Source organism: Macrotis lagotis, chromosome 7 (assembly GCF_037893015.1).
Source record: "Macrotis lagotis isolate mMagLag1 chromosome 7, bilby.v1.9.chrom.fasta, whole genome shotgun sequence".
Classification (NCBI taxonomy): domain Eukaryota; kingdom Metazoa; phylum Chordata; class Mammalia; order Peramelemorphia; family Peramelidae; genus Macrotis; species Macrotis lagotis.
Genome location: NC_133664.1, coordinates 70,276,657 through 70,290,449, shown reverse-complemented (window position 1 = coordinate 70,290,449; position 13,793 = coordinate 70,276,657). Strand labels below are relative to the sequence as shown.

Below are 13,793 nucleotides of genomic sequence, written 5' to 3'. Positions count from 1 at the left end.
TAATTTTCTATGATAATTTCCTGAAAGGTATTTTCCAGGCTCTTTTTTTTTGATGGTGGGTTTTAGATAGACTAATAATTTGTAAGTTATCTCTCCTGCATCTATTTTCCAGGTTGTTCTTTTTTCTTAAAAGGTACTTTACATTTTCTTCTATTCATTTTGATAGTTGAGCTCTGCTCCTGGGGTACAAGGAATATAGTCCAAGCTTTTTGTGCTGGGGTCTGGATCTGTTCCCTAGTTTATCACTTGCCTATGAATAGGTTTGTTCCCTGTATTACTGTAGTTCAACCAATTCCAATCTGTTGCACTAGAGTTCCCAGGGATTGAACTTTGCCTTCTGAGTTGCAGTTGGGAACCTCCCTGCTGGCGTGCTGCCATGCTGTTTTGCTGAGCTGGGATATGAACTATGCTGTGACTAAGAGCCTCCCACTGGTTTTCTAGTTCTCCAGTCTACACTGGACCTTAGTTCCCTTTTACCCAGGAGAGACTGACCTTTACTGAAGTTGCTCCATTATATCTTGAGCTGAGAACTTGTTTCACTCTTTTTTTTTTTTTTTTGTGGGATCTATAGCTTTAGGGTCGGAGTAAAAGGTTTCATTTAAAGTTCTTTCAGGAATAGCTCCAGGGGTTTCCTAGCTTTGCATTGTCATCTTGGCTCTGCCCTGAAAGTCAAAGTTCTGGTCATCCTAATAATACTTAGTTTTTTCTTCATACAAGCCCTACTCCTATCTCAATGAGGATTACAGATGATCCTAGGTTCATAAAAACTATGCCAGCTGGGTGAAGTGGTGGCAGGGTTCCACAAAAGCAAAAGGGCCTTGAGTATCTTCCTAGTGATAGAATGCTTACTGTCTGAGGACTTGCCTAACAAAGTTTGGAAAGATTTACCACCACTGATTTGGCTATAGTTATTTGGGAAATAAAGAAAAATACCAACAGGTCTATTAGTCCTGAATAGTCCCTACCCAATAGGAATGTTGGCCAAGTGAGAGAAGGTTAGAAGACATTAAGAATCACAGTTGCAGACTCTCTCATATGCATTTACTCATAGATTTGTCTATGTGAAATTTCTGACCAGCAACCAACAAGGTGATATAGTACTTATGAAAGAAATGAGCCAAATCAATCTTGACATTCTTGCTTATTAAAATAGAGGACAGAAAATGCAAATTATAATCTAAATTGAAGTGTTCTTTGGAAAGGTAAATAAAAGACTTGGTTTTATTATGTGCCCAAAGACAATAAGAAACATGATTTTATGGGTTGATTGTTTATTTTATATTACAGTGTTCATTAGTATTACTCTTGATTATGACCATAAAGTTTGAAGATAACTACAGTTTATGTGCCATCCATTGAAGATGATAAAAGAGGTTAGATAAATTCTTTGAAGAAAAGGATAAGATCATCTATTCCAAGCTATGAAATAAATTGCTACATGATTACATTAATGGAGAAGTAGTAAGGTACATACTAAGAAGGTTAAGAAAATAAGGAGGTACAGCTATTGAAACTTATGGAGGCTGAGTTCCACACCACCATTTAATTCTTATATGGTAGTGAAGTCCTTCCAACTGAGCCTTATACTTATACTTGCTTATCATGAATATTTTCTTTAAGAAAAAAACTAGAAGGCATTAGATGTGGTAAGTAATCATCATCATACCATGTAATGAAATTTAGTATATGATTAGTAAATGATTAGTAACTGATGTGAGAATATTTCTGAATGACTAGTCATATATTTAGATCACTGACAAATTACAATAAAAATTAAAATTAAAACCAGGAGAGTTAAATCTGAGAAGTTGTATATACTTATCATATTGGTAATCTGACCTATTCAAACATGCTACTGAAACTGAAATATGGGAAATGACATGAACAAAGATTCTCATGATTTCCTCTGGGAGATGAATTGATATTGCAATAAGAAAATTTAAAAAAAGCCCAGAAACATTTTAGTCAGTAAATACTGTTCATGCCATGTGGAGAGAAATGGCTAAATAGTCATAAACTGACTATAATTTTATTTGCGAAATATTATGCAAAATGTAATGGAATCTTATTGTATCCTAAAAAATCACTATGAGGAATTCAGATGGACATGGCAATATTTATATAAACTAAAGTGAGTGAAGCAAGTAAAAACAATAGATAGATATAATGACAACAGCAATGTAAACCCAAACAAATAAATGAATAGGTAAAGAAATAAAATTAACAAACCAAACTAAATACATTTAATTATAAGGGTTAAACATAGTCCTGGAAAAGATATGAGAAAACACCTCCCTATTTTTGTTAGAGGTAACAAACAACAGGTATGGAGAGCCACATATATTGTCACTTACAGTTAAAGTATATTGCTGGTTCTACTCAACTCTTATGATTTCCTTTTGTCAAACAGAAAACTCAATGAATATTGAGTGAAAAGTGGGATATTGAATGAAAAAACCGAGCTATTAATATAACTTTTAAAATGCTATTAAGGTGATAACATTATGAACAGTATTGTGTCAAAAAAGAAGTAATGAGGAATAGAGCAGAAATCTAGTCTGCAAACCTAGAGTATGAGATCATCTAAGCCAGATCATTTCAAGTGTCTTTTCAGATGAAAAGGGAGGGATGATAAACCAAAAATGGAGTACATTTATGTAAACCAGCAGTTCTATTATTGGACTCAATACTTCAGTGTACAATGAAAAAAGTATAAATGACACTAAAGAAGACAAAGACCACTCAAGTGCACAATGAAAGGCATGCTAGAAGTAAGGATCTGAAAAGCACTAGGGAATTACCATTACCCAAAAAAAGGCATCAAAGAATCAACTCCTACATCTCTAATTCTTATCTCTATCGAAACTGTATGAGCAACATCTGAGCATTTGAAAACATGACCAGGAAACAGGCTTTCACTAGGGATTCTCTTAAGCAGGCCACAATTTTACAATCATGAAACTGACTACAAGGAGCTTTCCTCCACTGTGTTTACTGTTTCAAGACATTTTTAAAACCTCTTGACTTGGTAGGATACAAGGCGTTTTTAAAAAACTCTTCTTCAACTGGTTGTCTCAGACCATCCAAGATTCCCTGATACCTATGCAAAGACCCCTTTCTTCAATAGTCCTGTCATCATTATCAAAAGAAAGGCAAGCCTGTTCCTCATTCTTATGGAGAATATTCTATTCCAAGTAAAATGAAGTAAAGATTCACTAGAGGTGAGGAGGTCTTTCAAATACTCCTGAGTACAGAAGACAGTAAGGCTTAAATAGAATCAAGCCCTAGAATTCAGACCTCCTCAACAAATTCCACCACTGCTCAGAGAAGACATGCCACAAAGGAGGAAAATCAAATATATGAAGAAATTCTTAACTTCTTTTGTATTATGAACTAATTTGAAAGTCTGGTGATGTCTATGAACTCTGTTTTGAATGTTTTTAAATGTATAAAACACACAAGATTATGAAGGAAAATAATTATACTAAAATGAAGATATATATATTTTATTTTATCCTGTGGATCTATGGTATCCAGGTTAAAAACTCCAGGTCTAGACAATGACACCCAATTACATGGATAGCTGCCTGGGTTAGCCTGTTAATAATACCATCTGGAAAAGGAACAGTGGATGGATGATGACATGAGCCCAGAACTGAAATTTAGGATTAGAGCAGGATACATTGTATTGAAGAATCTAAAAGGTGCTTTCAAAAATTTTACATGCCCCTCTGGCACAAAAATCTATTTCTGGCAACAACATTCTTCTGATGATAACCAATGGTATAAATCATGTAATTGGTATTGTTCAGATCCCAAGAGGACAATAGGGTATGCATGAAAGGGCTTATATAGTATCAATAGTTATTCATAGTGACATAAAATATCCAGAAAACATATGATTTGAAAAAGAGACAGGCTGATCACATAGTGGGAACGAAAAAGATAATAAATGAAGAGCCATGTGTATGTTGGGCCTGGAGTCAGGAATATCTCAGTGTGACCCTGGGCACAGGTGTGTGTCAACTTTCACTTCTTTCCTTTCTCCCTCCCTCCCTCTCTCCCTCAGCTGTTGGGAGGATGCAATGAGGTCATGTGTGTAAAGGATTTAGCATTTGCCTTGGAAGACAGAAGGTGCTTAATAAATGCTTGTTCCCTCCCCACTTCTGCACTGATACCTAAAGATGGATTCTAACATGAGGGATACCACCTTCACTGCCCAGAGAGACTGCAGAGGCCTGACTTGATTTGGAGGCTTTCTGTATCTTCTCATCCCAAGCCCAGCAGAAGAAAGACCTTGATGGCTGTGACAAAGCCTCCCTTCATATGAAAACCAGAAGAATTCTCAGGAGATCCTGAGGGCTAGAACTGTGGCCCCAAAGAGACCCTGGGGGGACCTGGGGTTGAATAATAAAATATTTTCCAGAAATTCTGGTGATATATGCCTCTATGGTCCCTTAGAGAGGACCTAGTCATTATCCATTCCTACAATTTTTTTTTTGTTGCTGGTATCAAACAGTAACAAAAAGAATCCAAAGAACAGAAAATCCTTAAAAGTATGGATTATTCAATTCTTGTCTGAGTCTCTAGTGCTTGGTAAATAGAAGGTATTTAATGACTGCTCAGGGATGCCGTTAATATAGATTTTATATTAAATATACAATCTCCAATCATGGCATTCAAACTAGAGTTCATTTGTTGTTTTAAGATATAGAACACAATCTGAATGAAAAGGCTATTGTAGGTCTACCTGGTTCACAAAATTCCCCAGTGATCACCCACATTGGAGATCATTTCTGGCAGGAAGCATATAAGTCATCTCTATCTCTAGAAGGTTTTGGCTCACTAGGAGTATCACTTCTGCTGTGTGGATGCCTTAAGATATACTATGCTTCAAACTTCCAGATCTGAGCCCTGTTCTCTAGCCTATTCTTGCTGACCTCCCTCACCTTAGCTTTTCTTTGCTACATAGTAAATGATGTTCCCTTTACTAATTGATAAAGGTGGATAATCAGAAGACTGTAACTCAATAGGAGTATATAAAAAATACTGGTCTGAGAGCCAAACTGAATTCCAATTCATGACAAGGCCCTATTTCCCAATCCGAATTGTCACACAAGGGTTCCTTATGGACTCTGGCAAAGGCATACTTATCACTTTAGCTCCTATTCTGGTAGAAATCCCTCTGCATGCTGAGATGACAGTGGTGAGCACTAACATGTTATTTTATCTAGGCTTATCAAGAAAGGTTAAAAAGCATACCTCTTCCTAAGAACTTAGCTGTCAAAACAGTCATGAGCTCAGTTGATTCAGCACCACGGCCAGCACCCTGACCACTGATCTGACAGTCTACTTCTTTACCCACTTTGCCAGGACTTGAGTAGTAGACCATTTGATTTATGACACATACATGTCTATCTCTCTTCTGTCAAACTCCAGAGCCTGATTCCTTCTAAATCTGTTGCTGTTCAAGTCCTAAACCAAAAGGTTATCGCATTTATTTCGATTAATGACAAAAAAGAAGCATTACAGAATTTTAGAATAGAAAGAAATTTTGGAGGTCATTTTTATTCAAGTCTCTCAAATCTACTGATAAAGAAATTGAGTTCCATAGAAATTAAAATAGTTTTCCAAAAGTTACATAGTCATTTCTTGGCAAAGCAAGTTTTCAAACTCAGCTCTTCTGATTCCTAGTGCTTTTTCTATTATAGCACAAGTGTGTAATATTTCATCAAAATTTTAAAGTGCCTAAAGATGGAAAAAAAAATCATCCAAACATATGTTAAAATACAAGTGTACCTCATGTGATAGATAATAGATTTATTCATGGAAAAACTATATAAAATGTTTTAGAAATCAAATTTCATTTTAAGTACACAAGGATAGTTAAGAATTACAAGATGAATTCTTCTGCAAAAAAAGGAAATTTTCATAATGAAAATATATTTTTGGATGATCAACCTCTTTATGTCAGATTTTGCTATGATGGATAGTTTGATACATCAGTAAATACAATTACTATAAGCTGGGTGCACTTTATAATATATCATACAATATCTTGTGTGAAATGAGACTTAAGACTAATTAATTTCAAAATTGCACACTAGCTTTTATGAAATGCTTTGAGATAAACATAAGCTTCCTATCAATGAGAACTACTGGAAAGTGGAATGCGTTGCCTCAGGAAAGAGTGCATTTACCTTCACCAGAGTTCTTCAAGTGAAAGCAGGATGCCCACTGATTCCAAGGCTACTATAGAAAAGACTCAATAATGAACCAGATTACAAGACCTCTTAAATCACTTACTATTGTAATAGTCTGTGATTTGAATTCCTTAAGACAAAAATGTTATTAACAATAAACAAATTGTAATTATGTCTATGACAAATGGCTATATAATTTCATGACTCCAATTCTTCCTTAGTTTTCAGAGAGTGAGGAAGAGCACTAACTAGTAACAATCTGAAGGTATCCTAGAGTAATATTACAGGTAAGTTGTTAATATTTCTACTCATTAGTTGTTAAAACATTTGCACTGGTCATTTTAAAGTTTTCATTCATGCAATTTCAATTAAAAAATTAAGCATCAACATCAGATAAAACATACCATCATCTTCCCAGCAACTGCTGGCACTTCCTTCCTGTTCATGGCTTTCTGGTAACACTGTCTGGTCTGTTGGCAAATCATCTTCTGGCACACTAGCATCACAATCCCCTGCATCAGTAACACTTTCTTCTTCCACGATATGTAGTTTGTCTTCATCATCTGAATCCGAATTTGTTTCTACCACATTATTATAATTTGTAACTGAAACAAAAAAAAATAATAATCAAAATTTGCCAATAAAAATCAAAATTTAAATACAGTAGCAAATGAAAATATACCTGAGGTTGAGTATTATAATAATTTTAAAATAATATTTTTATATTCTATTTAAAGAATTTGTAAATATCTGTTTACAATACATGTTTATAAGGTTATTTTTAAAATTTCTTTTTGGCTTCATTCTGTGATTGCACATCTATAGGGAACTTACAAATTCCCACCACTGTTGCAGACCTGTAAATATAATTGATTAGAGATCTGTCTAGAGCATTGAGAGATTAAAGGACTTTCTACATTCACATAGATCAGATAGATTGAAGACAGCTTGAATTCAGGTCTTCCTGACTACAAGGCAAGTTACTACACCAAATTGCCTCTTTTGCAAGGATATAACTTACTATGGTTTGACAGAACAACAGTAAAAAAGGAAAACAGAATTACAATCCCTAAATAAGAAACACAACCATGAAAATAACACATTTATTATATCAAAAAGTATTAAAGAATTTTTCAATGGTTTATCATCAATCTAAGGTCTATTTTATAAATGGACCAATCAGCATTTAAAAATGAATTTTAAATAATTAATGAAGCACCTGGTTGTGCTGGGTGATAAAAATTTTGATAAAAAAGTCCCATCTTACAATTGATATCAGGTTTCCAGAGTGCAAGGTGGAATATTTTAGCAAATTTTGTGATCAACTGGGTTGCTCCAGAATATCTTTTTAAGTAGTTGGTAAATGTGGTCAAATTTCATAAACAACTAAAATTCATTAAGGTATGGCTTAAGTTCATGTTATGGATCAGTTTGCTATATTAAAGTAAAAATGAAAGCCAATTAGAATTTTCAAAAGATAAGTTTAAATACTGTGATTTTTAAATGAACTGAAGTTTTACATGGAGATTGTGGACACAGATTTCACTAAGTAAAGGCTCATGTCCAAATAATTACTAATTATAGTGATTCACCAATTTGATTAGTTAAATCCTTCATAGAAAAAATACATAATATACAACATAACACAATGTTGTCCCAGCATCTCTATAGTATGCAAATTATAAGAATAAATTGCTCAATGCCCCCATTTTTTTTTTTTGGCAGAGCATTGATCAGTGCTAAAAACAAGGAGGTGGGAGGGGGAGAAAAGAAGTTAAAGGATTTCACTTTCCTACTCTGATAACAGGCAACAGCAATTCCTTCCAATTGTCCTATTCTACTACCAAAAATAGTTCAACTAAACTCTGAAAACATCCACTAAAAATCAACAAAATCAGCTCTGTGAAAGAAAGGAACAAAAAGTGACAAAATGTGCAAAAGGCCCAAGGAAATGGTTGCTAATATATATTGTGATCTGCTAAGTGCATCTTTTAAAATAAACTTGACCCTGATGCTGAACTCAACACCTTGAATGAACTAAACCACCATTTCATTCTTTTAGTGAGAGGGAGAGCAATTTCTCTCTCACTTTCTCCTTCTTATCACCATTTGGCCACTTTACTAGGACATATCAGAGTAAGTGTTTAGACTACTATTCCATGAAAAAATGGAAAGGTAACCACCCATTCCTCTAAATTCAAGATATTGTTCTGTTTACAGTCTTTAGGGATGCCATTGGACAACTGTGTGAATAAGCCTGTCAGTAAATCCACATGACCTGATTCAATTGATACTTCTCCTTTTTGTCTTGTTCACTTGTCAAAATATTCAAATTAAAACAAATTTAGAAAATTGAATTTTGGAATATGCATTTTCAAGTATCTTATTTTATCCTCACAATAGATAATGTTATTATCCCCATTTTACAGTAGAAGAAACAAACGTAAACAGGTATTTAATAATTTGCCTAGGCACATAACTAATGAGAATTGGGGGTGAAATTTAGGGTCTAAGATCAGAAAAAGATTGCATGGACAAAAAAGACAACCAAACATTCCCAGAAGCAGGCACTGGGAAAGGAAGGGGAGTAAAGTAAAAGAAGAGAGAGACTGAAATATATAAACTGGAAATATTAAAAACTCCCTCCAGGTTCAAATGTCTGAGAACTTTTGGAAACTATGCTGAATGAGAAGCTGGTACCCAATAAATTGCTATATTTTAATAATGTTGTATATTGGATTCATCTACCAAGGGATAGTGAATCGTATTCAATCCTCATTCCCAGGCAATTTTTTGCTTATGTCAACTTAATAAGAAAACTAAAAAATCTAATAATTTTTATTGTGCTCTAAATTATAAAACACTTGTCTGCTATCAATTTCATGAATCCATTAAAATTAATGTGAAAATAGAAATTTATTAATGTTTAAATAACTATATATACAGGACTTATGTATATGTAATTATTTATCATGGTCTGTGCCCACCCACACTCATTATTTAAATATGAGCTGGTACGGAAAGTGTGGATTTTATTCACTGAGAATTTCTCTTTTTAGCTTTTAGTGAGATAGTTGAAATTTGTAATTGATTTATCCATTAGGTAAAGCACTCAATTCTGTCCACTTGCAGATGCCAAAGAATAGAAATGCTATATATTTTAATTTATGAACATTTGTAAGACACAGAGTGCTTCATAATTTTTATTACCTGCCCCTTACAACAACCTTGTTAGTAACTTTGACACTGACATCCATATTTTACAGATCAGAGATATGAAAGGCTATTTGATTTGTGCAAGGTCACACAAGATCTCAAGACAAACCCTAAACTGGAATTCTTAACTGATTTTAAAGCATTACTTAATTCACTGAATCAACATTTTTCTTTTTCAGACTAGCAAACAATAATTTTCTGTGAGATGTGGTCAAAAAGAATTTTCAGAATCAAAGTGAAGAATTGGCAAATTTAGGGTCTATCAGATACATTAAATTTTTTTTTTTATTTATTTAAGGCAATGAGGCTAAGTGACTTGCCCAAGATCACACAGTTAGGCTAAATGTCTGAGACCAGATTTGAATGCAGGTCCTCCTGAATCCGGGGCTGGTGCTCTATCAGATACATTTTGCTTGAGAGCCTCTAACCCACTCTAAGAAATTGCCTCAAGAAACACTCACTATCTAGCTAAGGAAGATCTCTCCTTTCACAACCCTCAAATATTACATATAAGGATTGCTTGGGTGGGCTGTTTTATCTATCCATGTTAGAGAAAAGCAGACTTTTGGTTTGAGTAACTTGAAGAACTTTGTATAGACTTTAAAAAACCATTTAGTCAACAGCATTTAGACATTAGTTGTTCTTTTGTCATTCATTTTCAAAGAGGACCAGTGACTTCACAGGATGATACCTTGGATTTTTGAGTTACTCAAAAACCATTAGCCACCCTGTCTTCTAGAATCATCCAAATTCAGTGGCACGACAAAAGACAGAATGACTGGTTATGGTCTGGGATGCAGTGGATGACCTTGGGATCTTTGTAAAAACCAACAACTATATTGTTTCATATCATCAATAACAGCAATGCAAATTAAAACTCTGAGGGCTTCATACTTAGCAAAATGGCAGTGTTGATAACACAGAAATAGTCTATGTCAGACAAACTGTGGAAAAACAACCAAACCAATGCACAGTTGAGAGAGCTGTGAATTAATCCAATTATTCTGGAAAATAATTTGTAATTATTCCAGAAAAGTCACTAAAATGTTCAGAGCCCAGAGACTGTATACAACTGAGCATACTATATCCCTAGGATGTATTAATATTCTGTCATTAGACAGAAAAGAAGGCCAAAATATTACCATTACCAAAATATTTCTAAGAACCTTTTGTGAAAAAAAAAAGAAGTTGGAGATAAAGTAGGTACTTATTGATTGGGGAGTAGCCAAACAATAATGGTGCGTGAATGCAATGCATGTAGGATGGTTATTGTATCTTAAGAAATAATGAATATGAGGAATCCAGAAACACGTGGGAAACCTCACACACACACACACACACACACACACACACACACACACACACACACACACACACACACACACACACACACACACACACACTCATTTGGGAAGCAGAACCAAGAGAAAAACTGTAATAATGTAAATGAACAGAACACTAAAACATTCAAATGTTCAATAACTGTAATGATCATAGTTGGGCTTGATGAGAAAGAAATGAAACTACATGTATAAATAAGTTTTAGAAGAAGACAGTTGCAAGGGACAATACTTAACTGTTTTTATTATCAGGGAGGGTTCAATGAGTGGATGGGACTGTAACTAGAATTGCTGTGATTAAAAACAAAAGGAATCAATATAATTTTTTAATTTAAAGTGAAAAATTAAAAAGGCTTAATTAAATGAGTAAAAGTATATTTGACTACATTTTTAAAAAGGATATAAACCAATGGTAACCACTTAAAGAGAACTGTATTTTCTGGGTTGGAAACAGTACTCTATCTGAAAGTTCTTAACTTTTTCTACTTTACTTTCCAAGTAGATCTCATAAACTTAATTTCTTAATTAAGGTGTAAGATTTTTTGAGGGCAAAAGACATATTTCATATGTCTATATTCTCCTACAATGCCAAACCTGGTGCTAGACAAATAATAGGAAAGAAATACTTGTTGATTTTTTAAACCTCAAAGAAACAACTTTTTTTTATGCCAGACTTGGAAAAAATAGAAAAGTATTTTTTTGGGGGGTCAGAAGTGAGAGTAAAGGGAAGCTGCCAAAAATGTTGTCTATTCAATTTGTGAAGGGTTATGCTTTTATAAACCTCTTTTCTTGTCAACCTCACTTGAAAAAGCTCTCCTAAGCCCTCCACATTTCCTCTGCAAGCCTCCCTATTTATAGCTTTCTAATGCTGGCATGTGACAGCAGGCTACACTACATATAGGATCAGTATAAAAAGGATTTCAGGTCACGTTGGGTTTTGAACCAACAAAAGGTTGAACTACAAGTGACAGTGTCCATTTCAAATACAAGAACAATTATGCAGTGATGGCCTTTGTGCAAGGGATCTCCTACTCTAAAATGCTCCCTCCCTCATGGTTGACCACATGAAAAATGAGTAGAGCTTGTTCTAAGAGTTAGGGGAAAGATTTTCAGTCAGTTTCTCCCTTGCTTTGACTAAACATCAATTCTTGCTCCCACCATTGGATACAATTTTCATTTCAAAATTAATCAGAGAAAGGGGTAGGTAAAGAAGACACTGTAAAGTGCTAAAACAACTTAGATGATATCTTTTGAGATACAAATATGTAGAAACTCTCAAGTCTTAAAACTGATTTATCCTTAGATGGAAGTGAGAAACAATAAGGCTACAAGGATATCATCTTTGAAAGTTGTATTTACTTTTTCAGATCACTGAATATTTTTAGTAAAATACTGCTTTGTTTACATCAAATCAAACCTGAAACTTCCCCAACTACTTCTTCAGCATATTTGGAATGGAAAATTTGTTATTCAGTGGTAGGAACTGATAGATGAGAAAAGAGAAAAACAGATAGGAGTAATACAAGTGAGGAGAAAAAGAATCTGATTAACAGAAGAAGAGAGGGGCTGGAGTAGAAAGAGTAGAAGATTGGCATAGATGGCAGAGGCAGATAGGAAATTCTAAAGGGAAAAGGAGGAGAAATGCCAAATGTGTGAGCTGCTGTGAATTCAGGCTGGCCAAGAATGGGGCTCAAAAGGATAGACAAAGTCTGGGAAGAGACAAGACAGTTTTTTTCCCTTTACTACATTTCTATTATTATTTCCGTCTCCTCCTCCTTTTTTTTTTTTTTAAGGTTTTTGCAAGGTAATGGGTTTAAGTAGCTTGCCCAAGGCCATATGGCTAGGTAAGTGTCTGAGGCTGAATTTGAACTCAGGTACTCCTGACTATAGGGCCAGAGCCCCACCTACCTGCCCCCTACTATACTTCTTTTAAGGAGTGTTATTTGCCCAGGTTCCCCATTAGCCTAACTCAAGTGATTTCTCATAAACCTTCGTCTATGATTCCCAGCAACCCTTATGGGGATTTCCTTCATCATTTAGACAGGCTAGTGAGCTGCATGGACATGGAGGTATATGCTCTCCCCAGTGACCCTTCTATTCTATTTTATTACCAATGCTTCTTCTCTTCTCTATTGTCTGCTGATCGTCATTTCTATTTTTGCTATTTTTGTTTTCATTATTTTCTTTCTCATTTCTTTTGTTTTCAAACCTCAGTGTTCTAAAGAAAGACTAGCTTCCTTCTCAACAGCAAGGCAATGTATTTTAGTTGAGTCAGGCTATATATATATTGCTCATAAACAGTTGGGAGCTCATTTGGGTCTATGGGTTTTCTTCTCTTCTGTGGCTGCTTGGGGCTGGTTCTTTGGCAAAAACTTTTTGGAGCACCTGTCTCCAAATTTGGATCCATCCAAAATTCTTTAGAAATTGAGAGGTTTTAATTCTCTCTCTCCTCTCTTTTTCTCTCCCTTTCTCTTTCTTCTCTTTCTCTCTCTCTAGACAAATAAAACAATCAAATAACTCATAGAGATATGCAGGTTTGGGAGACCTATTTCTTGATAATAAATTAATTCATATGGTATTTACTTTTGATGGGTATTCCAATTTCATTATTTAATTGGGTAAAATTGATTTAGGAAACATGATGAATTTTGATGGGAGTCAAGACTTTGAATTTTGATTGTATCTATCTAATAAAGGATTATGGATGTGCTGACTGGTACTTATTGAGGGAATCCAGGACATTTCTGGAGTTGATGTGATTAGTGTGGGCTCTCTCTCCATACTCTGGGATCATCTTCTTTATAGTGGAAAGTTTTAAGGGTAAAAATTGATCCTTTGGAAGATTCCTGAGAGTTGACTATTGCCTGGAGAAATCTAGGAGAATTGAAGGTGAATTGTACCCTGGGAAGAAAAAGGTTATGCTCTCACACAGGCTCATTTTTGCAGTTTTTTTTTTCCTTAGGGAGCTTTGGAGAAGATGTTGCTGCTGCATATGCTCTCATTCATACTACCCAAGAAGGCATAGCAAAGGCCA

General features: G+C 34.7%; 1 protein-coding gene across 11 annotated transcripts in view; it reads right to left on the bottom strand.

Moving 5' to 3' along the window:
• ZEB1 (zinc finger E-box binding homeobox 1) overlaps positions 1-13,793 on the bottom strand; it is a 192,440-nt gene that overhangs the window by 46,776 nt on the left and 131,871 nt on the right. For 9 of the 11 annotated variants that reach the window (XM_074193096.1, XM_074193095.1, XM_074193104.1 and 6 more), the window contains one exon: positions 6,608-6,808. In XM_074193096.1, coding sequence (XP_074049197.1) covers positions 6,608-6,808 — 201 coding nt within the window. Of the gene's footprint in view, positions 1-6,607; positions 6,809-13,793 lie in introns of those variants that run through there. The other 2 variants (XR_012469986.1, XR_012469987.1) reach the window with 2 other exon arrangements.